Raw genomic sequence first — 26,113 nt, 5'->3', positions numbered from 1 at the left:
ATAGTATCTAATTGGAAGAAATTTTGACTCATTCAGTGTCGGAGGTGGACAGGCAGTGATGACAATGTAGAGTCAGTGGAAGGGTTGAGAAAAATTGAAAAAAATTTTCTTTGTACTTCAGAAACATATGCTTTCACCTCTGATACTACTTTCGATAGCATAATGTGGAAATTATATTATAAGTAGCTAATTAAAGTCCTGGGGACCATAAATAATTAAGAAAAAAGATTCCAAAAGAAAACGTTTCCTCTACGGCTCAGAGAATTTACCCAGTGTGTAGCTAAACCACAGAAATCAAGCAGTTCCAAAGTTTGAACCTCAATTGACGTTGAGTTAATAGATTTCAGCCAAGATAGCAGTCATGATTTTGAAGCTTATTGAGAGACAAATATACAATTCCAACATATCAAGAGCAGCCTTTATAATAAGGAATGCTGTAACTTTAAGATTTCCTCCAGTACTTTAATTTATATATGAGTCTTAAAAAGTGATACTCACACTATGAAAATCTGTCTACTGTTGGTGTTTTCACCCTTTCTCCCCTTCTGCTTTCATCTCCTTTAGATTTCCCACCCCCATGCTAAGAGATAGAAAGGCAATAATTTCCCACACTATTGTCAACACTTAAGCCATGCCTGATGCTGAGTGGCAAGTGGTTCACTCGTCGGTTTCCCTTTCTCTTCTGCGGAGAAACACCGGTCCTCTATTTAGAGGACTGGATGGTCCAGCTGAGGTAGTTCTGTACAAGAAATAATTAGCAAATAATAGCAATTGGAATTGAAAGTAATGTTTTGACATGGGTTGGTAATTGGTTTGGAACTGGAAAGTAGAGATAAAGGGAACACTCTCTGGTGGAATGTGACAAGGTGTTCTTTAAGGATCTGGATAGAAGCCTAACTTTTCATCATTTACATCAAAAACTTGGATGAAAGAATATAGTATATCAAAGTTTTCAGATGACAGTGAATTATGAGGGTTATTAAGTTGTGTGGATGGCAGCAAAAGTTGCAAAGGAACAAAAAAGGCCTAAGTTAGTGGGTAAAACTGTAACAAATGGACTTCAATATGGGAAAATGTAAGTTACAGATAAGGTAAACTGTGGATCTGAGAAAGAAAAACTAACATATTTTCTGGGATCTTTGGAGAAGCAAAGGGATTTAAGAATCCATCTATACAATCACTTAAAGTTAGTGTACAAGTACAAAAAGACTAATGGGATGTTGGCCTTTAATTCAAGGGGACTGGAATTCAAAAGTGACGAAGTGTTGTGTTGCACAGAGTCTTAGTTCCCACCTGGAGTATGAATTTAATTTTGGGTACCAAACTTCTGTAAAGATATATTGGCCAAGATAGTTCAACGTGATTTACCAGAATGATACTAGGGCTTAAACAGTTAACTTATGAGGAAAGTTTCATAAACCTGGTTTGTATTCTCGTAAATTTAGAAAGTTTAGAAGGTTGAGGGGTGATGTAATTAAGATGCTGAAAATGATAAAGGGTTTTGACGGGGTAGATAAAGAGAAACTATATCCTCTGGTGAGGGAATCCAGAACAAGAGGCCATAATATTAAAATTAGTACTAGGCCAGTTAAGAGTGAAACCAGAAAGTATTTTATCCGAGCTAAAGGTTATGGAGATCTGGAATTCTCTCCCCAAGTGGCTGTGGATTCTGGGTAATAGGAATGTCCATGACTGTTAAGGATAGATTTTGTTGGGTAAGAGTATCAAGGGATATGGATCAAAGGTAGCTAATATATATGAATGGTGAAGCAGGCTTCAGGTGCTGATTGGCCTATTCCTGTTTCTATGTTACAAAACAAGATAGCTCCACTTAAAAAAAAAATTGCCACTTAAAAAAAATTCTATTCACACATAAACATACTTTATTATACTGTCTGATGGAAGCAGAATAGGAACACAGGAATTGGTAAATAAAGAAAGACCTAGTCCATCTGGCATATATGCCAATAATGGCATAGTTGACTAATCATAGCGAGCAATCAATATCAATTGGTTTACAACAGATCTAGATATGGCACAAGGTACAATCCAGTGTCCCAAGCTTTGGGAATCACAGGTCCAACATTAACTGTTCCTCCCAAACCTGCCACACTTACCATGTGTCTCAAATTATCCGTATAACGCATCCCAAAATATTACATTCTTAGAGAAACCCATCTAATTTTCATTTGAATGAAACATAACCTGCTTCCATCATCTCCCTAGGGGTTCTGTTCCATGGATTAATACACTGAAATATTGTTTCTGCAGGTTAGTTTTGAATTCATTCTTATTTAAGTATTCTGCACTCTGGTTCAATTCTTCTGGACAAGGTGAAACAGTTTATCATGGTCTGCATTATCTAGTCCTTTTAGAATCCTAACAGGGGAATTTTCTGCATTATTTGTGTTTGGAAAAGGAACTTTCGTGCTTTTTGTTCCCAATACCAGCAACAAGCAATCCGAGATCAATGAGTGATATTAACTTCACGTTTCTCCACACCCAACAGCCTGCTTCAACACAGAACAATGCCACGTATGGGGCTATTTAAATATCTCAAATATCCAAATTTTCAGCCTCTCTGCAAGGAATACTTTCTTCCATTCATTAGTTTTAGGAAATATTAGGTTGAATACAGGGACCCCTTTAACTTACAACTACTCTTTGCTGAAAGCAACGAACAGAGGAAAATATAACTCCCCTAAGTATGATCATCAATTCAGTGCCAAGTGCAATTTACAGTTGTAAACTTATTCTCACTGGTATTTGAGTTAAAACTACCCAAACTCATTTAACACAGCATCTTCACAGCCACCAGAGACAGGATATTGCCAATCCATTAGATATTGAACACAAGACCTTAGCTAGCAATGAAAGGATTGAGTTCTAATCCACTTTATGATTTATCTTTCTCATCAGAATAAGCTTAAAGTTTGTCGAATACAGTTTTTTAATAGAAGAAAATTAGGAATATGTAGAACATGAAATTTTACTTATGAATTAATACTGTATGGTGTAGGCAGAACAGTTTGAGATTACTGATAAATGATATTTCTCAACAGTATCAAAATACTATAGTTAACAGTTTAGTTTAAGAAGTATTATTAAAATCGTAAAGTGCAATTACATAAAAGCAAACACTCCACAAAAATTTCTTAGACTGAAAAAAAGAACATGCAAGCATCATCCAACCTGGCTATTGCGGGTCTGAAAAGAGTCAGCAAATGGGTTAGTACTGCTGCTGCCACTGCTCGATTCAGGCAAGGGGTTAGATTGCAGGAAAGACAAAGGTTGTTTCTGAAACCAAGACAAAAGTAAAGTCACAAAACGTCCTCACAAAAATTGATAATCCCTAATATCTCAAGGTTCAAATAGGAATTTTCAGATAGAAACAAGGGCAAAATCAGCAATCCTGTGTTCCTAAAAGGATAACATGCTCAAAGGAATATGGATCAGAGAATCAGGGCTATGATAGCATACTGCTGCTCTGAACCACAATCTTTTCGTACAGAGTTTCCTATGGGACACGTAGAATTGGATTAGAAATTACAGGACAGAGAGTCCCTTCATCTTACCTTTGTTTAAGATCACATTAATTAATTTAATCTCTCTCCTAATTCAAATCCACAACCAATATTCCTTTCTGAATTACAAATCTAATTCCTTAAAATTGAGTTTAATTAATGTCAGGAATATGTACTGGAAATCACAAATTGCCCTCTCTTAATAGAAAGAGGTGCTGAAATGTCAGTATGTTTTGAGCTACAATTTTATTCAGGGGATACATTTTGATGTTTTTTCTAACACAATGTTTTTGTTGAGATTTGTTAACTGCATAGGAAGTTATTATGTTTCTGCTAACACAGGAGATTTTGTAATGGGATTAAAAAACAACTACAGCCTTACAAGTTATTTGTTTATGTAAGGCACTCTTGCATTTATCAACATAGTTTTGTATTCTACGGCATACTCTAACCAACTTTAAATTCAGTTCCAAACACAATTTGAATATGGTACATGACTGCATGAAGTATATGCAATACTGTCTCTAATCTGCTTTCTTCACAAAATATGGATATTAGAACAAAATTAAATGCAGAAAATAAAATGTTACATTTAGAAGATAGTAAATGTGATCATCATTAATAATTATCAACTAAACGCAGATACAGGTCTGTGCTCTGCAAAGAAAATTCTTTGTAAAAAGGGGTTGTCTGTAAAAGACCTTGCATACTCACCTTCTATGGCCATTTTGGCGAAGTACACAACTATTTTGGAAAGGGTTCTCAAGTATATTTAGGCAATCAGATGCTGTCACTTGCTTTCAATCTTCAGTTCCATAGAGGCACCCAGCCTCTGTGAAATTCCATAGCCCCCCCCAAATGGGAGCGGGGATCTTCATGCTATCTGCTAATTTAAATGACCGCAGTAGCATGCAGTTAGCGCTAAGTGCACTGTTGAGTGGCTGCATGCCTGAGCAGGGAATGCAAAACCATGACAGGCTAGCAGGAGTTTCAAGCCAGACCGCACTATTTAAAGCCATGCTGCACCTCTTAAAGACATTTTGACTGGAGTAGAAGTTGGATGTCATTCTAAAAAATATTTTGACTTAGGAAAGACACAGGAGTGGTATAACATGGCAAAGATCCGTGCTCCAAAATTCCAGCGCTGTTTTGGAGGCCTTGGTGCAGGAGGTACAGAGGAGGAAAGCTGCCATTTGGCCACAGGGGCCAGGAGACCTTCTAGACAAACTTTAAAAAGGGAGTGGGACCAGATAACCATGGCAATCAAGCCATGCTAGTAGACTAGTTCCATGAATCTGGATGCAGTGCTGCATCAAGTTCAATAATTGAACATGAATGGTTGATGTCAGTGAAAGTATTGTCAAATGCCATGTCCCACCAACTGCACCACTAGCCTTCACACACTGCTTAATACACCACATCACAATCACCCACCTACCAGCGATCTCTATTAACTATGACTCCTGCCTAATATAGATAGCACTGCTGCGAGCCTCACACCCACACCTTGTAGCACGCACATACTTCCAGCCATTCAACCAGCACAGCTAAAATATATGTCCCGATTCCAAATCAGCCTTATACACTGGTTAACATCATGATTTGCTTATTTTGCATATTTCCCTCTATAAACTAATGCCCTCACCAAACCTGCGTCCAATGTGCTTTGCACCACATAACATGCATGCAATGAATGCAATTTTAGAAGCATAATGGTACATGTCGCACTGAAAAAACAAGTTCTAAAGAGCTTAATTTTGTGACTTGCATCTCTGTTTACCCTAACTCATTTTAATTTCTTATTACAACAGCAGTAAATGGTTTCCACATTTTACACCAAAATGTAAAAGCACAGAGGCTACTGGCTAAACAATTAAATTACTGTAGGTTAATATAGATTGAAATATTGCACTGCTGTCAAGACTTACAAAATCAATTTGCAACCAGTCTACACCACTTGCTCTCTTAAACAAACCCAAACTCATAAAAATGATACAATTCCTAATGTACAAAGTCTCTGAAAGATTCACAGAATCACAGAATCAGAGTGCAGATGAGGCCCTTCGGCCCAAGACGTCTGCACCGACACGCGAGAAACATGTATATTTTTTAGATTATCTAAATGTTATAAGGTATACATATTTCCAAAGGAAACAGCTCACCAAACCAAAATAAGTATATGTCAAAACATTTGACAAGTGTGAGGAAACACAGAGCTAACTGTTTACATGCCACATGTCTGCCCAAAAATTGGTGTTTGTTGAAAAGCCCACAGAAATACAACATTTTAAAGCAATATTGAGATTTAACTGATCATGAGTATGTCATTTGTTTAGTTTTAGAGCAGTGAAATTCAAAACACTCAGTACACTGAACAAATACTGCCGACGAACAAAGAATGAGCCAATGGTTTTCAACGGAGTTTACTATTACATGTAAAATGACACTTTTACCTTGGATGGATCAAGGGAGAAGGGGTTAGTAGAGGTATGTTTCTGCCCGCTAAGAACAAATGTTGATGAACGACTACAGAGAGACTCTGGCTGGGAACAAAAAGGATGAAAAGGAGGGAAATGTAAATGAAGTTAGAAAAAGATGAAATCAAAATGAAGAGTTAGCACTAAAGGAAGCAACCATATTAATATGTATGTAGGAGTAAGGGTGCTTTGAGTGCCATTCACAATTGTATTAGTAAAATAGATACGCAATAAGTAAATATCTATAACCACAATTTATCTTTTACCACAAATCACTTTTCAGATAAAATATTAAAAAGAAAACTTTTAACATGGTAGCATTCAGTTGTACTACTATGACAGCTAATGCTCAAAACTAAAGAGAAACAACTTTAGTACCAAAGTAAAATATTTCATTGACCACTCCAGATTGTTTTGACAACTTACACAATGATAAGGGCTTTGAAAATCAAAGTGCTCTAGTGACAAAGCTACTTGACATGCTGACAGGCACAATTAATGATTTCCTCCCATTTTTGCTGTCCAGATTCTCTGGTGTGTACATCAAATTCTAGAATTCTAGCTTTAGCACTGTTTTAAGTTTCTCTATAAAGTTATCAAAATATGAAGATAGGTTCCTATAATTTCAAAACCTACTGTGCAATATTTTCCACATTGTCCCTAATATTTGTACTAATACATAGCTATAATTAAAAACCATCAGCTTAAATGGTAAACAACAAAAAAAAGCACCCACATTCAATCATTCGTTGCAAATAGAACTCACTCAGGAACTGGAGAGGAAGTTAAAAAGTAGGACCTCAAAGGTAGTAATCTCTGGTAGTAATCCACTGCCATATGACAGCGAGAGTAGAGAGTAGAAAGAGTAAGGTAGAGGAGATCACTATGTAGCTTGAGTCTTGGTGCAGAAGGGAGGGCGTCAGATTCTTGGGCAGGAGCCATCTATTCAAAAGGGACAGGTAGCACCTCAACAAGACTGGGATCATTGTCCTTACGAGGAAGTTCACTAATGTGGTTGGGGAATGTTTAAAATAAACTGGCAGGGAGATGGGCACCAGCATAAAGAAGTGGAAAGAGGAATAAGGTGCATAAAGTGAGAGTGTTTGATGTATTAGAGAAGGAATAGTACCATATTAGATGGGAGTGGACAAAGAAGGACTATAAGGAATACAAGGACAGGTTTACAATGCATGTGTGTAAATGCACCATTGTGATTAAAGGGTTGCTGAACTCTGAGGACAAATAGCCGTGTGGGACTATGAAGTAGAGGCAATAACAGAAATGTGGCTTAACAGTGGTAAGGAGTGGACACTTAATATTCAAGGATATAAAGTCTTCAGAAAAGATAGGGGAGAAGAAAAGAGAATTGGTGTGAGAGTACTGATTAGGGAAGACATTGTAGTGTTGGAAAGAGAGGATATCCTTATGGGGCAATGACAGAATTCATTTGTTTAGAGTTAAGAAGCAAAAAAGACATGAACATTCCTTTCCTAACAACACTGTGGATGTATCTACACCACATGGACTGAAGCAGTTCAAGAAAACAGCTTAACACCACCTTCTCAAGTGCAATTAAGGATGGGCAATAAATGCTGGCCTAGCCAGTGAGGCCCACATTCCATGAAAGAAAAAAACATGCTACTGGGGGTATTCTATAGGCCTCCAAAAAGTGAGAGAGAGATAGAAGAACAAATCTCAAGGGAGGTCACAGAAACGTGCAAGAATAAGAGAGTGGTGATGTTGGGGGACTTTATCCAAATATCGATTGGGATAATGGAGCAGTGAAGGATAAGGAGAAGGAGGAATTTCTAAACAGTGTACAGGAGAATTTCCTTGATCAGTATGCTCTCAGCCCAACTAGAAAGGAGGCATTGCTGGATCTGGTGCTGGGAAATGAGGTGGGCCAAGTGGACCACATGCCTGTGGGGGAACAGTGATTACAGTATCATAATGTTTCGATTAGTAATGGAGAAGAGCAAGGACCACTCTGAAATGGAATGTCTAAATTGGAAGAGGGCTAATTTCAATGTGTTAAGAATGATCGTGTCAGCGGGAAATGGAACCAAAGACTGACAGGAAAACGAAAACAGGACAATGGGTGATCTTAAGGAGGAAATGCTTCAGGTATTGGCTAGGGACATTCCAACAAGGACAAAAGATAGGGAAACCAAAACCAGGGTTCCTTCAATGACAAGATGGAGAATATGACAAAAGCAAAAAAAGAGGGTGTACGTCAGGTGAATTTTTCAACAAGAACTAGGTCAAATACAATAAGTTGAGAAGGGAAGTGAAGAGGAAAAGAGATTGAGAAGGAGAGAATATGAGAATAGAATGCATTCAACATAAAAGGGAACCAAAGAATCTTCTCCCAGCATGTAAATAGTAACTGGGTAGTAAGAGGTGGAGTGGGCCCTATTAGGGACAAAGAGAGTGCTAATTGCTTATGGCGAGGGAAAAATCTAAAATATGTAAGTAACACTGCATTGGTTGATTGCATTACGTGGGACTTCCGCCCATCACCAGGGGAAAGTCCCGCCTTGGAGAGCTGCTGGTCAATCTGATTGGCTGGCAGCTCTCCAGTCCCTCCAGGAACAGCGCTGCAGTGGCCAGAAGAGGCACAGCAGGGAGCTGCGTGGAACTAAGAGTTGGGAACCAGAGGAGAGGTAAGGGGTAGGGATCCCAGGGTGGGGAGGGTAGGGAAGGCCTGGGGGGCCACAAGGAGAGGCAATCGGGGTCCCAGGGGATAGGGAGGTCTGGAGGTCATCGGGCCTTAAGAGGAGGGCGCCCCCAGTCAGAAAGGGGCTTCTGATGGAGGTGCCCCACCCTTTGTGTCCAAGATCAAACTCTGATAGTTTTTGGGTTTGCCCCCTGATCTGTCATCTGCCCACCAGCCTAAAAATTGAGGCTGGGTGGGAAAATTGGGGCAAGAGCAGGCTTCCCCTCCGGGACCCTGCCCACCCCACTGTAAAATTGCGACCAGGTTGAGCCATGTGCAATCCCAGAGGGAATCCTGTCCATGCAATTTCACCACCTCAGAACCCCACCACCACCACCTCAAAACCTGGGGGTGGGGGGGAAACGTAAAGTTCTGGCCTTAGGCTCTAACCGTTTAGAGAGGGAATTAACAATTCTTTTCAACTAAGTTCATTACAACCACTTCAGCTGTAGAAGCAGTCATTGTGACAGTTATTTTCTAAAACCATGGCTTCAGATTCAATTTTTACCGAAGTACTTGGGCATAATTATATTACTTACGTGAGGTATGAAAAATTATTATTCCTTTGTTCAAAAGCACTTTCATTTCAGGATTAGGAAACATGTTAGTGCATGCATGCTGTCTCTCTAGTCTCGCTTCCAACAATTGAGTTTCAGGTGCTGTATTCAATTTCCTTTTACCATGGGTAAGCCTCATAATAACTTTCAGTGCAATGAAGCTTTACCAGTTACCTGCCCTCCAATAGTACATATTGTACAGGCTAGGGTTCTTGCTATTAATCCCCATCCAAAAGCCTTTCTATCCAACTTCATTGACAGATGGAATAGGCAGCAAGAAACAAAACTGAAGTTAGCCCAGAAACTGATCCAGAGAGCAGCAGCAAGGTGGCTCACTGCCCTTCTGAGCTCAGGAGGATGCCTTTTCAGGTTGTATAGAAAGATGGCAGTTTGATTTATGCATTGAGGCTGAGAAGGTTATTTGGTTTGAGGTCTTGGGGAGAAAATTTACGAAAGAAGATCATTTTTTTTTAAGAAAGCTAGAAGTAGAAACTAGTACAGTTAAAACTAAAAAAAAGTCTGCTTTATGTGTTCTTTGCGTGATTTGTTTCATCCACAGTGTCATATATTTAGCAAAGACTAATCTGCAATACTACATAGTACTACAGTAATACTACACAGTACTACAGCAATAAAACTTTTAACATAAGTAGATTGTACAGATGAACAGTTTAAAATGTAACAAAATAAATTAATCTCTCTTATATACCTATGCTATGTTAGATACAAACTGGTTTATTTAATTCATTTTATAGTAAGTAGCATTTACTCCTTCTGTGCTTTTCAGTTTACATACCCGAGGTCTGGTTATTAAACCCTGGACTAAAAACACGACAGGGTTGCCTGCTTTTCGAATAGCTTCAACTGCCTGCTCATGGCTGGCATCTCGCAAGTCAACCCCATCTACCTGCAAAACAACATTCAATTAGATTTTTAAAAAAGTCCTTAATATAACTTACAGACATCATATATTCAATCCTAAAGAAAAATAGTAACTAGGTACAGGTAGGTTCTCATGCTAACCATTTAGGATGAATTTCCATTGTGTCTACTACCACCCAGAATGTTTTCTCCTCAAGCAACTAAATCATGATGGGCTAAAATTCAACAGGGTCAGTAGCTCTTGCACCTCTACTCAAGTGGCCACTCTTCAGGTGTAAGTTTAAAAAGTGACTATGACAAGCTGAGCAACCATGGGATCGAGAGAGAGAAACTGCAGCTAAGCTTGACTCTGCTCCCATGTGAATTTTCCTACGGTCACTGGTCAGCAATCACGTACAAGACTGCCCTTCACGATTTATATGATTTCTATTTATCAGAACTATATAAAAACAATATAATGTGAAACTATACAAGTACTAATGGAGGGAAATATTGCAATCAGTACCAGACATACAACAATGCCCCTCATGTCACAAAGCTCGAACCCTAAAAATAAGAAGAGTTAATATGTACCCTAAGTTCGGGAAATCCCTTACGCAATCTACCCAATTTCAGAAATGGTTACCTCTCCCTACCAGAAAGGTTTGACATCATTTACATTCATAGCATTATTTACAATTATTTGACATCAATTACGATCAAAAGCAATCATTTAGCATTTGATATCATTTGCACTCCAGCAATCATTTAGCTATCATTTATCATTGCAAGTAGCTTAACTAACATCATTGTCATCAATTGCCCCAAACCGTAGCACTCAAGCATTTGTGATGAGTAACATCATTTACCTTAGCTTTCTGACACCAAAAACAATCATATCTCACCATATTTCTGAATTTCTATGGCCTCAATATTCTAAACTGAGCTAACTTTAGTGAAAGCAGGCTCTTTTTCAACATATGTTTTGATAAGCTAGTTTGTGTTTTTCTTCATAACCTATAACTATAACTAGTGCAGCACACCCCTGCCCCCAGCATTGCAGCAATTTTTTCCACCCATCTCCCTCCTCCCTTTTTCCCACCTCTCCTCCCCCTCTCGTCACCCCACTGTTCAACCCTCCCCTTCTCCCCTATCTTTTCTCCATGTCCTTCCCTCTTCTCCTTCCATCCCTTCTCTTTCTCCCTCTCCCCCACTTCCGCCCTCCCCACCCCCACTACTCCCAACTCCTCTCATCCCCCCCATCCCTGTGCTCTCTCTCTCTCCCCCTTTCTACCACCCTCCCCGAAGGATTAAGGTTGCACATCCGACCGGAAGTAGAACAGTGAGGCCTGCCCTGCTGCGGTTTCCAAGTGGAAGTGTGGCGGGGAGGAGGTTGCTGTTGCAGAGAGTCAGTAGCACGGAACAAAGGCCCAGACTTCAGCAGGAGCTGGGGGTGGAACTTTGGCGAGGGGGGCGCGAAGGTCATTGGCTTGGGGAGCAGTGGGTGAAGAGGCCCTGAGGCTGTGGGGGCTGGGGGGATAGTGTAGGCCCCAAAACAGCAGGGTGGCGGGGGCGGTGGTGTACACCCCTTAGACTGGGCGGGGTGGGGGTGTAGCATGTAATGTGGAAAGATTTTTTGGATTAAATGATAAATAATATCTGAATTTATGAAGTTTTAAATTACTAATTTCCTTATGTTTTTCAATGCAGGTTACTGAGTGTTTTTGATGTCTTTGAGTGCACTTGATGCCTTCGAGCCCTTTTGCCTTTGATTGCATTTGAAGTCAAAAATGGCAAAACGCTGCTGACTGCAATAAAAGCTCATTCTAAGTTAGAACATTTGATGTCAAATGATCGCTGATCATTTTTGAGCACATTTGAATGCAAAAATGATGTCAAAGTGTTCTGGTAGGACTACCATGCCCAGAGCAATCAAGGCAACTAAGAAGTTTGACTCAATTCAGCCCTGTAAGTTGGAGGATGGAAAGATACCGACATAGCCCTGTTCCTTACATGGTTCGGGTCCTCTCTGAAGTACTTAAATTATGAAATGTAGATGCACTTCAGTGCTTGTAATGTAGGAACAGTGTATTTGTTTGTAATTTCAATAGGATTTTAATTCAATATTACCCTGCTTTTATATTCCATCCACCACTTGCCTGTTACCTGCTGAATTTGTTTGTCTATTTTTGTTACTGCATGACTTTTACATGTTTGCATGTTTTTAATCTGATTACTTAGTCTACATATGAATTTTTCAATGTATGTCACACAGTAATTCAGCAGTGAGTATTTCTTGAATAAAGTACCATTATTATCAAAAATGACATGAATAAACAGTTTTAAAGATCAGAGTGGTCACAGCTCATGTTTCGTAGCTTAATTCTGACTCCCCCTTGATTAATTTGTATATGGATAAGTGCAAAGTCATTCCATTTGATGCTAATCAAGAATAACAAGAAATGATGGAAAACAGTAATGTGAACTTCAGTTTATTAAGTGCATAAAATTCAAAAAGGCATAAAATTCTACCTCGATTCAACTAGTAACTCATTGCATAACCATTATTCATTGCCACTAAGCAAGTTTAAATTTTAATAAAATGGCAATCTATTTTGAAAGAATATTTTTTAAAATTGAAAAATATATTTGTAAGTAGATATTATTAACTCATAGTTGTGAAAAGCATACCTCAACAATTCTGTCCCCAGTTTTTAATGTACCATTTCTTCCCGCTGGACTGTCCTCCAGGATGTGCTTGATGAATATTCCTCTCATGACCTCTCCATTACTCAGTCGACTTCCCATTCCTTTTCCTCCAACGATACTAATTCCCAAGGACTTTGCAGGTTCTCGCCATAACTCCACTCTAAAATTAAAATAAAATAACGCATTTCCTAATGCTATTCAGGATAGGGCAATATGGAATCACTAAAAATAAGGAGAATTTGGCACAACAGCTGCTAGAATTACTATAGTTTCTTTACTGTACTAATAATCCCAAGCTGTTTCAGACATAGAATGAATTGTAAGCAGAAGAAATAGGGACAGTTACCAACTCTATTGTTAAATAGAAAGCTTGATACTCTGATGAAAGGATATTGGTCTGAAATATTAACTCTGGTTCTCTCTCCACAGACGCTGCCAGAACTGTTGAGTACTTCCAACATTTTCTGTCTTTAATTCAGGTTTCTAGCATCTGAGAAATTTTGCTCTTGAGTAAGTTCATGAGGAAGCTTTTGAAAGATAGAGAGTGCTAACAAGGCCAATTACTGTACAGACAGAGTTCAAAGTGTAAGATCTGGACTGCTGAAGGCCCTGCCACCATTGGAGGAATGGAGGGGAAGGCGATGCAAAGAAAGCCAATAGCAGAACAGTGGAGGTACCATGGAGGCACCCAGGTCTGAAGGAGATTGTACAGCTAAGATAGTAGAGAGATTTGTACAATTGCACAAAGATTTTTAAGTAAAAACATAGAGGATTAAAAATGTACTTACTGGTGCAGAGATCCAGTGCTCACTAATGTTGCCTTGCCTGACATCACCAGTAGGTACATTAAAATTTTTAAACAGTCAGCATCAGTGTCGCGACCCGATTTTGAAATATAAAGTGTCTAATCGGCCTGGGGGTGAGTTTGGTGCGAACAGCCTGGAGGCTGGATATAGGAACTAACAGCATAAGAACATAAGAAATAGAAGCAGGAGTAGGCCATTTGGCCCCTCAAGCCTGTCCCGCTATTCAATAAGATCACGGCTGATCTGCCCCAGGCCTCAACGCTTCTTTTGTGCTGGCTCCTCATAGCCCTCAACTCCCTGATGTTACAAAAATCTCTCTACCTCCTCTTTAAATACTTTCAGTGATCTAGCCTCCGCAACTTTCTGGGGTAGAGAATTACAGACATTCACTACCCTCTGAGAGTAGAAATTCCTTTGCACCTCAGTTTGAAATGAGTGTTCCTTATGTCCCCTAGTTCGAGATTCCCCCACTAGTGGAAACGTCTTCTCAACATCTACCCTGTCAATCACCCTCAGAATCTTGTACCTTTCAATAAGATCACCCCTCATTCTTCTAAACTCTAATGAATAAAGGCCTAACTTGTTTAGCCGTTCTTGATAAGTCAACTGCTTCATCCCAGGAATCCGCCTAGTGAATCTCTTTTGAACTGCCTCCAATGCCAATATATCCTTTCTTAAATAAAGGGACCAAAAACTGTACACAGTACTCCAGGTGCGGCCTTACCAACACACTGTACAGTTGTAACAAGATCTCCCTATTTTTAAACTCCAACCCCATTGCAATACCGGCCAAAATTCCATTTGCCTTCTTAATTACTTGCTGCACCTGCATGCTAACTTTTTGTGTTTCATGCACAAGAACATCTATATTCCTCTGTGCTGCATTTTTTTGGAGTCTTTCTCCATTTAAATAATAGTCTGTCTTTTGATTCTTCCTACCAAAATGCATGACCTTACACTTTCGTACATTAAACTCCATCTGCCAAGTTTTTGCCCACTAACTCAACCTATCTATCTCCCCTTGCAGATTCCTTGTGTCCTCATCACAACATGCCCTCCCATCTATTTTGGTATCAGCAGCAAATTTGGATACATTATACTCTGACCCCTCCTCCAAGTTACTAATATAGATGGTAAATAATTGAGGCCTGAGGACTGATCCTTGTGGCACTCCTTTCCAACCTGAAAAAGACCCATTAATCCCAACTCTCTGTGTTGTGTGTGTTAACCAGTCCTCAATCCATACTAATACATTACCCCAATATCATGATCTCCTATCTTGTGCAATAACTTTTTATGTGGCACCTTATCAAATGCCTTCTGGAAATCCAAATACACTACAATTACCGGTTCCCCTTTATTAACTCCGCTTGTTATATTCTCAAAGAGCTCTAGCAAATTTGTCAAACATGATTTCCCTTTCACAAAACCATGTTGATTCTGTTTGATTGCCTTAAACTTTTCTAAATGTCCTGTTATTTCTTCTTTAATAACAGACTCTAGCATTTTCCCAGCGACAGATGTTAGGTGACTAGCCTATAGTTTCCAGCTTTTTGTCTTTATCCTTTCTTGAACAGGGGCGTCACATTAGCGGTTTTTAGATCCATGGAGGGTGCTTTGAAAAGGTGTGCGACAGCTATGACTGGGCCTGTTGTTCGCTGAAGGCATGGTGCAGTAGGGTTTATAGAGGACCAATGTTGGCATGGGCAGGTATCCAATGGCGGCCCCTAGGTTCTATGAGGCCTCTCTTGAAGCATAGACTGAGGTGATAGATATTGTTTCGTATGTCAGGTAGAAGAAATGTGCCAGAGATGCCAAAAGAGTCTGGATGGAAGTGGCTACAAAGGTCAGCAGTAAGTGAGAGATTAGGAGGACGTGGGTCCAGTGTTGTAAAAAATTCAATTGCCTAAGATCTAAAAAGCTGAGTGACAAGCAACAAACGGCCTCTAACTCTATAAGCAGCAGCATACACACTAGCTAAGCAGACCGAGTGTCCACGGTTACCCCTCACATTGTCAGAGCAAGTGGACAGTTGACTCCCTGAGAAGTCAACCACATTCACATATGAGGTGCAATTGAGAAGGGGAGCGCAACAGCTCATGTGAATTTTATGCTGGAATAGGTGATGGAGGGCAGCTTACTCATAAATCATTCTCCCCACATCCTGCAGAAAAAGAGAGATCACAAAAAATGTGAGATGCCCTGAACTGGTGGTGGTGTGTTGAACCTAAACAACCTGACACCAATACGAGTGGTGGCGCTGGATATAGCTGTGCTGGTATTGCAGTATGCTGTGGGCGATGGTGAGATGGGAGGCCCAGAATAGCAGGGTCATTTGATAGTTCTATCTTCAGGTGAAGGGCATTCAGGGAAGTCCCATGCTCTTTGACCATTGTCATTTATGGGTTGATTGTGCTGAGGAACCTGCTGAGCAGCTCAAGTTCTCATCACTACCTTCTTGTGTTTGCCACAGGACCTCAAGCAGAGGGGAAACTCAGTGTCCCACCACAGTCGTCAAATGCCTCCTCGATGGGTGGAGACTCCACAGAGCCTACACTGTCAAATCATACATCCGCATCATCTACCAGCGCAGACACACTCACCTTGGTTGGGCCTAAATCTAGCTTAGATTGGGGAACACTGGGTAAGCATCACACCAGGAGTGTGCAAGTGAAGGAGAGTGAGGCAGAGACAGTTGTGGGCATTCCCCCACGGAGGATGGAGGACAGACCCAGCCATGCTCTGGTGGGCAAAGAGGCTGGACCTCAGGTGTCACAAACAAGGAGGGTCTTCCTGGAGTATCAAAGGCAGATAAGTTCCTGAATACCGGAGATTCCCGAGGCACTGCAGAGCCACGGACACAGACAATAGAGGGGTCCATGCAGTGCACCTGCTCTGTGATGACTCAGGGATTTGAGCACATGAGCACCCCCATTGAGACAGTGGCCCACCCTCTTGGAGAACCATATGCAGCACCACTCTGAGCGTGCAGGAACAGCATGTTGACATGCACAGATAGGACAGCAATTGTTGCTCATCCTAATTGTTCTTGACAAGCCAGTGGAAGCTCTTTCAAGATGCCAATGGTCTGCTCAATGCAGGTGCCTGTTAGGAGATGGCACTGATTGTAGCATCTGTCTGCATCCTTGTCTGGCACTGGACCACCTCCTCAGAAGATAATTCTTATTCCAAGCAACCACCCACAGAGTAAAGATGTTGGCCTGGAGGTGCGGCACCTGGACTTTGGCTGGATGAAGGAATAATGACAGCTGCCTGGGAACTGAACGCTGACCTGCAAGATGTGTTTTCTGTGGTGACAGATCAGATGGGCATTCAGTGAATGGACTCCTTTTCTATTCAGGAATCTGGCTGGCTGGTTTGTTAATGACTTGATGGCTATGTGGGTACAATCGATGAACCCTTGAACCTGATGGAATCCATCGATGACTGCAAACTCCAATATCCTCTGTATCTACACTGGCCCATCTGACTGAAAATGGATGTTGTTATGACCAGGTGAGGAGGAGGTTGGAGGCAGCCTCTTCGGTTGGTTACAACAAAGGTTTAAGTTTATTTTTCAAGAGGATATGCCTTTTCTGAATCCAAATGTATTTAATTATTTAAGCTGTGAACAATAAGGAGCCAGTCAAACAAGTTTTCATGGGTTAAAGAAAGAGCAAATTTATTAACCACTAAACCTGAGAAAAAAATGTCTCTCACACACAGTTTTAAGAAATAAGGAAAGTTAGAGTCCAATAAAAAAAGTTTAAAGTAATATACGGTTAAGTGTCTTTTGATTGTCCTTAAGGCACAGATTTTCAAATGTTGTGGCTGATTTGGATTAGCTAGTTTTGTGGATGCAGTTAGATGTAGAAAATGTTGCAATTATTGCGAGATCTCGGTTCGCTGGCAGGTTTCTAGTAACGTTGGCTTCCGAACCAGGTAATACACTTGTTCCAAAAGAGAGTGCCACCTTTGTTTTTTCATGTTCACCTTGGAAGGTGGCTTTGCATTTTTAAGTAGTTTGTTCTATCTCATTTCAAATTGCAAAATTTCCAGTCAGTTGAAAGTTTAAATTATATTTTCAAAAACAAAGGGGCATAGTTTTATGATAATGTAATCCCCTGCTGCCGGAATAAGGCATTCGTGAGCTGCCTGATGGAGTAATGAACTGCTGACTGCAAGATGCCAAACAGGTCTGCAGCTTATCCCTGGAATGACCCAGATGCATAAGAATTAAGTGTGACAATGACCTTGATGGTTGCAGGTAGGGGACCTCCATGGTGCTGATAGGCATTAGGTCATTGTGGACCAGGGCACAAATGTCTAAGACCATCTGCCTGGATAGGTGCAGTCTCCTACAACACTGGCGCTCTGTTATTTGCAAGTAGCTGATTCTTAGGCAGTACACCTAATGTCTTGGGTAGTGTCTTCTACCCTTTGCAGCCCCTCGCTGTGCTCTTCTGGCTTCCTCCTGACTAGGAGGATGCTTCTGCTGAAGCTCCTCCTCACAACTCTGTTCAATGTCAGAGTAGCCTGTTCTCATTTCTCCCTCATGGAGGGGTTCCTTAGCCAGCCTCTGCTGCCCAAGTGATGCCAGCTGCCTCACATTCCTCTCAAGTGTGCCACTATTCAAAGATCACAAATGCAAGCCTCTCAGCACCAGCGATAGTAACTTTGTGCCACTGGTTGAGCAACTGAGCATTATTCTCCACTTCCTACATATGTTGACTTGTGCATCCTTTAGCCTTCATGGCTCCTCACAGTGCTCACGACAACTGCATCCTGACCTATCCCAGAGACTGCGTGTTCCTTGTACCTCCCAATTGAAAATTCCAAACAGCTCCTCTGACACCTGCTAATGGGCTCATCAATGGGTTCAACAACCTGTTAATCAGAGGTGTGCTGGTTGCTGGCTCCCCTCCACTCTGAAAATTACATTGCATTCTGGAGGCTTTGTGATCCAGTTGTGCTCTCCATAGGAACACGATTTTCAAATTGCGTCAACACCTGCTGTCAAACCTGCCCACAATTGAAAATCTAGCCCAGGATATAGAAAAGGTAGTTTGTGTACACAGCAAAATTCAGGACTAGTCTAGGGACATCAATACTGAGACTCTAATAAAAAAGCAAAATACTGCAGATGTTTCAAATCTGAAATAAAAACAGAAATTGCTGGAAATACTCAGCAGGTCAAGTAGCACCTATGGAGAGAAAAAACAGAGTTAATGTTCATCAGAATTCTTTACCCCTGTTCAAAAAAGGGGAAAGGGATAGGGTGTCAGCTGTGGTAAATTTGGTAGCACACTAGCTTATGAATCACAAGGTTCTGCATTCAAGTCCCATTCCAAGGCTTGAGTAGATAAATCAAAGTTAAGGGGAACCTTATTGTGGTTCTGGGAAGGAGAGGAAGTGATGAGAGCAGAACTGTGGAAAATGGACACGGTGAGGACGCTGAGAACCATGGTTGGGGGTTAAATCCTTGGTTGAGGAAAAAGGAAGACTTATCTGTTGTGGAAGCTTTAATGCTATGTTCTAGTTTTCTACGCACCTTGTCTCTTCGCTCTGCTGCAGCATCCTGGTGCCCCTCCCCCTTCCAAATTATTTTAAACCCTCTCCTATAGCACTAGTTAATCTCCCCAGGCTAGCACTGGACACAGCACTGTTCAGGTGCAACTTGTCTGGCTTGTACATGTCCCACCTGTTCCAGTGCATCATGGAACACTCCCTCCTGCATCACTTCTTCAGCTATAATTTCATGTTGTTATGATCCCTGTGGGGAAACCTTAAACCAAAATAACCAAATTTACTGAATGACTCCCAAATGAACAAGTAACCAATATGACAGCACTTTTTAAAAATGATTTCACGGGACATGGGCTAGGCCAGTATTTTTATTGCCCATCCTTGATTGCCCTTGAGAAGGTGGTGGAGAGTCACCTTCTTGAACTGCTGCAATCCATGTGGTGTAGTTACACCCACAGTGCTGTTAGGGAGTTCCAGGATTTTGACTCAGCGACAGTGAAGGAACGGCGATATAGTTCCAAGTCAAGATGGTGTGTGGTTTGGAGTGGAACTTGCAGGTGGTGGTGTTCCCATGCATCTGCTGCCCTTGTCCTTCTAGGTGGCAGAGGTCGCAGGTTTGGAAGGTGCTGTTGAAGGAGCCTTGGTAAGTTGCTGAAGTGCATCTTGTAGATGGGGCACACTGGTGGAGAGAGTGAACGTTGAAAGTAGTGGGTGGGGTGCCAATCATGCGGGCTGTTTTGTCCTGGATGGTGTTGAGCTTCTTGAGTGCTTTGGAGCTGTACTCAACCAGGCAAGTGGAGAGTACTCCATCACACTCCTGACTTGTGCCTTGTAGATGGTGGACAGGCTTTAGGGAGTGAGGAGGTGAGTTACTCTCTGCAAAATTCCCAGCCTCTGACGTGCACTTGTAGTCACAGTATTTATATGCCTGGTCCAGTTCAGTTTCTGGCCAATGGTAACCCATAGGATGTTGATAGTGGGGGATTCAGCAATGGTAATGCCATTGAATGTCAAGGGGAGATGGTTGGATTCTGTCTTGTTGGAGATGGCCATTGCCTGGCAGTTTTGAGGCGACAATGTTACTTGCCACTTATCAGCCCGAGCCTGAATGTTGTCCAGGTCTTGCTGCATATGGGCATGGACTATTTCAGTACCTGAGGAGTCTTGAATGGTGCTGAACATTGTGCAAATCAGTGAACATCCCCACTTCTGACCTTATGACGCAGGGAAGGTCATTGATGAAGTAGCTGTTCATACGCTACCTCGAGGAACTCCTGTAGTGATGTCCTGGGATGGAAATGATTATTTTTGTAGCTTTTACTTTAACACAAATTAGAACCAACACTAATTAAACATGAATTAACAAAATAATGATACTTCAAATAAAAAGGTAAATTTCACTTCAAATAGTTGATAAAACAAAGAGTGCCTTACACAGCCACAAGCACCCGCATCACTCTCCGCACAAATGTGGCACTACATAGCTACACAGTTCCACAATATGTTGACCTTCATTCACACAGGGAAAATCAGGAGTCCTACCCAACAACAGCCTACACCTTCGAGTTTCCCCGGTACCATTATGATCAGCAAAGAACATTTCTACGAACCTTCGCAGCTTCTGTCACAACAGTCCTGATGATGTAGCTTTTCAGAGTTACCTTTCAACCGACCGACCAATAACACCCTGGTGCATGGTTTGGTCACTTCTGGGAAAACACTCAGCTCTTTAGCGTCTTCAATTATTCACACAGCTTTCCAGGTTCTAGACCATTTTAGCCAGCTCGCATAGTCCCTGTCTCCTTTTCTGCCAACAAAAAAAACTGACCTCTTCCCGAAAGTATTGCTTCTTTTCCTCTCGAGAATTCTCTGTGTTCCTCTTTCTGTTGCTGCTTGCTTTCTCTTCGTGTCTGCATCTGTGCATTGACCTCTTCACTTCCAGTTCCTCTATCTGCAGCTCTCCTTTGCGGCTGGCCATACTGTGTCTGTATCTTAGCTTTCTTCCTGTGGTACTGCTTTCAGGTCAAGGGTCGGCAAGTCACATGGATCAGTATTTCTTATTATCCAAGAAAATAACAATTGATCCCTTTACAATTGATGCAAACCTTTAAAAGTCCTTTTCAAGCATACTTAAAAACAATTAGATTCCACAGACCTGTTAAAGAAATTTCAAATTTTCCTGACTGTACTGCTTCTAGATCAAAGGTCATCACAAACATGCACTATCTTTCTTTAACCTTATTCCAAGCTCCTGAAGCTCTGCCTGTAGGATTTCAACCCTTTTCCTACCTCTTGGCTCCAGCATGGACCACAATTGTTGGCTTTCAGTCTTCCTCTCGCAAATGTCCTGCACCCGTTCAACACACCGTTGAGAACCATGTTAGGTTGCAAAAATGTCAGTCTATCCCCTAACCTATTCACAAAATTGGAACCCATGGGATTAAAGAGCAGTGATAGTATGAATTACAAATGGCTAAAGGACAGGAAGGACAGAGCAATAGCTTTGTTTTTCAGACTGGAGGCAAGTATACAGTTTTGTGTCCCAAACTCTCTCATTGCATTAAGGCCACTGCTCTTCTTGATATACATTAATAACCTGGATTTGCCATACACGGTAGAATTTCAAAGTTTTAGGATGAGACCTACTTGCCCTCTCCAGTCTTTCACATAGTCACTGCAATGCCTCACTCCAACACTTTTTCTCCTTTCTCCATTTTGTTGGCACTGTACTTGTTTGGTTCCACTTTTATCGATCAATTGTGGACAGAGCATTTCCAGCAATGGTTTCTCCTCTGTCCTCACACCATTACCTCCAAGTATCTACACTTGGTGCTCTCTTCTTCCTCATCTACATTCTGCCTTTAACAACATCTTCTGCAGTCATGAAGTCAGTTTACACATGTGCACTAATAATGGCCCCACCTCAACAGGGCCTCTTCCAGCTTCTTCACTGCCCGTTATGTCAGACTGCTTTGTCTAATATCCAGAGGTGGATGGGTCACAATTCCTACCAGATAAACATTGAGAAGACCATTGTCTTTGTCCTCTATCACAAACTCTGTACCCATGCCACCAATTATCCCCATCCTTTGCAGATGTCACAAAACATGGAACTGTCAGGAAGATAGAGTGAACTTCAAAAGGATGTAGAGAAGTTGGCAGAATGGGCAGACAGGTGGCAGGCGAAGTTTAATGTGGAGCAATGTGAAGTGATCCATTTTAGTGGGAAGAACACAGAGAGACGTTATAAAATAAAAGGTACAATTCCAAAGCGGGTGCAGAAGCAGAGGGACCTGGATGTATATGTGCATAAGTCATTGAAGGTGGCAGGACAGGTTGAGAAAGCGTTTAAGAAAGCATTCAGTATCCTAGGCATTATTTATAGGGGCATATAGTACAAGAGCAAGGAGGTTATGTTGAAATTGCATAAAACACTAGTCAGCCTCAGCTGGATTATTGCATACAGTTCTGGGCACCGAACTTTAGGAAGGATGTAAAGGCATTGGAGAGAGTGCAGAAAGATTCACGAGAATGGTTCCATCCATCCTAGATTTAGGACCTTAGATTCAGATCATACTACTTCACTTTCCATTCTCATGAAGAATCCTATCATGTTATGGTTACTGCTCACTAAAAATCCCCACACAAGACTATTAATTAACCCTTCTCATTGTACAATGCCAAATCCAGGATAGTCTGTTCCCTTGTCGGATCCTTGACGTACTGGTCTAAAAAACCATCTCGTACACACTCTAGGAATTCATCTGCCACAGTATTATTGCTAATTTGGTTTGCCCATCTATATGTAGATTAAAGTCACCCATGATTATTGTAGCACACTTGTTGCATGCATTTCTAATTTCATGTTTAATGCCATCTCCTACCTTACCACTACTGTTTGGAGGATTATAGACAACTCCCACAAACGTTTTCTACCCCTTGTTGCTTCTTAGCTCCAGCCAGACTGATTCTACATGTAGATTTTCTAAGCCAAAATCCTCTCTCACTTTTGCACGGATTTCATTCTTAACTAACAATGTCACCCCACCTCCTTTTCTTTTTTGCTTGTCCTTCTTAAATATCGAGTACCTGTGGATATTCAGTTCCAAGCCTTGGTCACCCTGCAGCCATGTCTCCATAATTGCAATCATATTGTAACCCTTTACATCTATTTGCGCTGTTAATTCATCTATCTTATTGTGAATGCTCCATGCATTCAGATACAGTGCCTTTAGACTTGTCTTTTAACATTTTTACGCATTTTTTGTACTATGGCCCTATTTGCTGCTAGCCCTTCTTTCCTCTGTCTTCCATTTTTGCTTTCTATTTTTCTGTCTTTCATTCCTAGATTTATTTCTTTCTCTTGTGTCTCTCCACTCAGGTTCCCATCCCCCCAGCTAGTTATGAAGATAGATCAGAGAAGTTGACATTGTTTTTCTTTGCAAAAAGAAAGATGAGAGGAGATTTGATAGAGGTGTTCAAAAGGGGTCTGGACAGTGTAGACAGGGAAAAACTTCCCACTCATGAAAGGATAGAGAATAAGAGGGCATGGATTTAAAATAATTGCCAAAAAAACAAAAGCGATACGAGAAAAAATGCTTTTGCGCTGTGTTTTTTAAAATTATTTACGGGATCTGGGTGTCACTGGCCAGACCAGCATTTATTTCCCATCCCTAGTTGTCCTTGAGAAGGTGGTGGTGAGCTGCCCTCTTGAACTGCTGCAGACCATGTGGCGTAGGTACACCCACCGAGCTGTTGGGGAAGGAATTTGAGGATTTTTACCCAGCGACAGTACAGGAACAGCAATATATTTCCAAGTCAGGATGGTGAATGGCTTGGAGGGGAACTTCCACGTGGTGATGGATCTGCTGCCCTGGTCCTTCTAGATGGTAGTGGTCATGAGTTTGGAAGGTGCTGTCTAAGAATCCTTGGTGAGCTTCTGCAGTGCATCTTGTAGATGGTGCACACTATTGCCACTGTTCGTCAGTGGTGGAGGGAGTGAACGTTTGTGGAAGGCGTGCCAACCAAGTTGGCTGCTTTGTCTTGGATGGTGTCAAGCTTCTTGAGTATTGTTGGAGCTGCGCTCATCCAGGCAAGTGGAGAGTATTCCATCACACTCCTGACGTGCCTTGTAGATGGTGGACAGGCTTTGGGGAGTCAGGAGGTGAGTTACTCGCCACAGGATTCCTAGCCTCTGGCTTGCTCTTGTAGCAACATATTTATATTAGATTCCTGAGGCAGTGGGACCGATTTTGGGGAAGATGGGACATGTACAAGCTGGATGGCTTGCACCCCAGCAGGACTGGGACTAATATCCTCACAGGGCTACTTGCTAGTACTGTGGGGGAGGATTTAAACTAGTAGGGGGATGGGAACATGAGTGGAGAGGCACAAGAGAGAGAAACAAATCTAGGAGTGAAAGACAGAAAAATAATAAGCAAAAATGGAAGACAGAGGAAAGAAGGGCTAGCGACAAATAGGGCCATAGTACAAAAAATGTATAAAAATGTTAAAAGACAAGTCTAAAGACACAGAATGCATGGAGCATTCACAATAAGATAGATGAATTAACAGCGCAAATAGATGTAAAGGGTTACAATATGATTGCAATTACGGAGACATGGCTGCAGGGTGACCAAGGCTGGGAACTGAATATCCACAGGTACTCGATATTTAAGAAGGACAGGCAAAAAAAGAAGAGGAGGTGGGGTGGTGTTGTTAGTTAAGGATGAAATCTGTGCAATAGTGAGAGAGGATATTGGCTTAGAAAATCTACATGTAGAATCAGTCTGGCTGGAGCTAAGAAGCAACAAGGGGTGAAAAACGTTTGTGGGAGTTGTCTATAAGCCTCCAAACAGTAGTGGTAAGATAGGAGATGGCATTAAACATGAAAACAAGAGTGCTACAATAATCATGGGTGACTTTAATCTACATATAGACTGGGCAAGCCAAGTTAGCAATAATACTTTGGCAGATGAATTCCTGGAGTGTGTACGAGATGGTTTTTTAGACCAGTATGTCAAGGATCCGACAAGGGAACAGACTATCCTGGATTTGGTATTGTAGAATGAGAAGGGGTTAATTAATAGTCTTGTTGTGTGGGGTTTTTTAGTGAACAATAACCACAACATGATAGAATCCTTCATGAGGATGGAAAGTGAAATAGTCTGATCTGAATCTAAGGTCCTAAATCTTAACAAAGGAAACTATGAAGGTATGAGGCATGAGTTAGCTAAGATAGATTAGGGAACTTCATTAAGAGGCATGACAGTGGATAGGCAATGGCTAATATTTAAGGAATGAGGGGCATGGACAGGGTGGATAGGGAGCAGCTGTTCCCCTTAGTTGAAGGGTCAGTCATAAGGGGGGCATAAGTTCAAGGTGAGGGGCAGGAGGTTTAGGGGGGATGTGAGGAAAAACTTTTTTACCCAGAGGGTGGTGACGGTCTGGAATCCACTGCCTGGGAGGGTGGTGGAGGCGGGTTGCCTCACATCCTTTAAAAAGTACCTGGATGAGCAGTTGGCACATCATAACATTCAAGGCTATGGGCCGAGTGCTGGTAAATGGGATTAGGTAGATAGGTCAGGTGTTTCTCACGTGTCGGTGCAGACTCAATGGGCCGAAGGGTCTCTTCTGCACTGTGATTCTGTGAATGAATATATGCTATTGAAGGTCAAGGGGCGATGGTTAGGTTCTGTCTTGTTGGAGATTATCTTTGCCTGGCACTTGTGTGCCACAGATGTTACTTGCCACTTGTTAGCCCTGGCCTAGATATTGTCCAGATCTTGCTGCATTTGGACATGGGCTGCTTCAGTATCTGAGGAGTCGTGAATGGTGCTGAACATTGTGCAATCATCAGCAAACATCCCCACTTCTGACCTAATGATGGAAGGAAGGACATTGATGAAGCAGCTGAAGATGATTGGGCCTCGGACAC

At 41.4% G+C, this 26,113-nt stretch overlaps 1 protein-coding gene across 16 annotated transcripts in view; it reads right to left on the bottom strand.

Moving 5' to 3' along the window:
• mpdz (multiple PDZ domain crumbs cell polarity complex component) overlaps positions 1-26,113 on the bottom strand; it is a 420,746-nt gene that overhangs the window by 115,619 nt on the left and 279,014 nt on the right. For 10 of the 16 annotated variants that reach the window (XM_078570536.1, XM_078570530.1, XM_078570539.1 and 7 more), the window contains 3 exons: positions 12,827-13,004; positions 10,071-10,181; positions 3,193-3,297 (listed from right to left, as the gene is read on the bottom strand). In XM_078570536.1, coding sequence (XP_078426662.1) covers positions 3,193-3,297; positions 10,071-10,181; positions 12,827-13,004 — 394 coding nt within the window. Of the gene's footprint in view, positions 1-3,192; positions 3,298-5,977; positions 6,068-10,070; positions 10,182-12,826; positions 13,005-26,113 lie in introns of all 16 variants that reach the window. The other 6 variants (XM_078570535.1, XM_078570542.1, XM_078570537.1 and 3 more) reach the window with 3 other exon arrangements.

Source organism: Cetorhinus maximus, chromosome 2, assembly GCF_964194155.1.
Source record: "Cetorhinus maximus chromosome 2, sCetMax3.hap1.1, whole genome shotgun sequence".
Taxonomy (NCBI): domain Eukaryota; kingdom Metazoa; phylum Chordata; class Chondrichthyes; order Lamniformes; family Cetorhinidae; genus Cetorhinus; species Cetorhinus maximus.
Note: the sequence above shows the minus strand (reverse complement) of the source record. Positions and strands in the feature narration are given on the sequence as shown.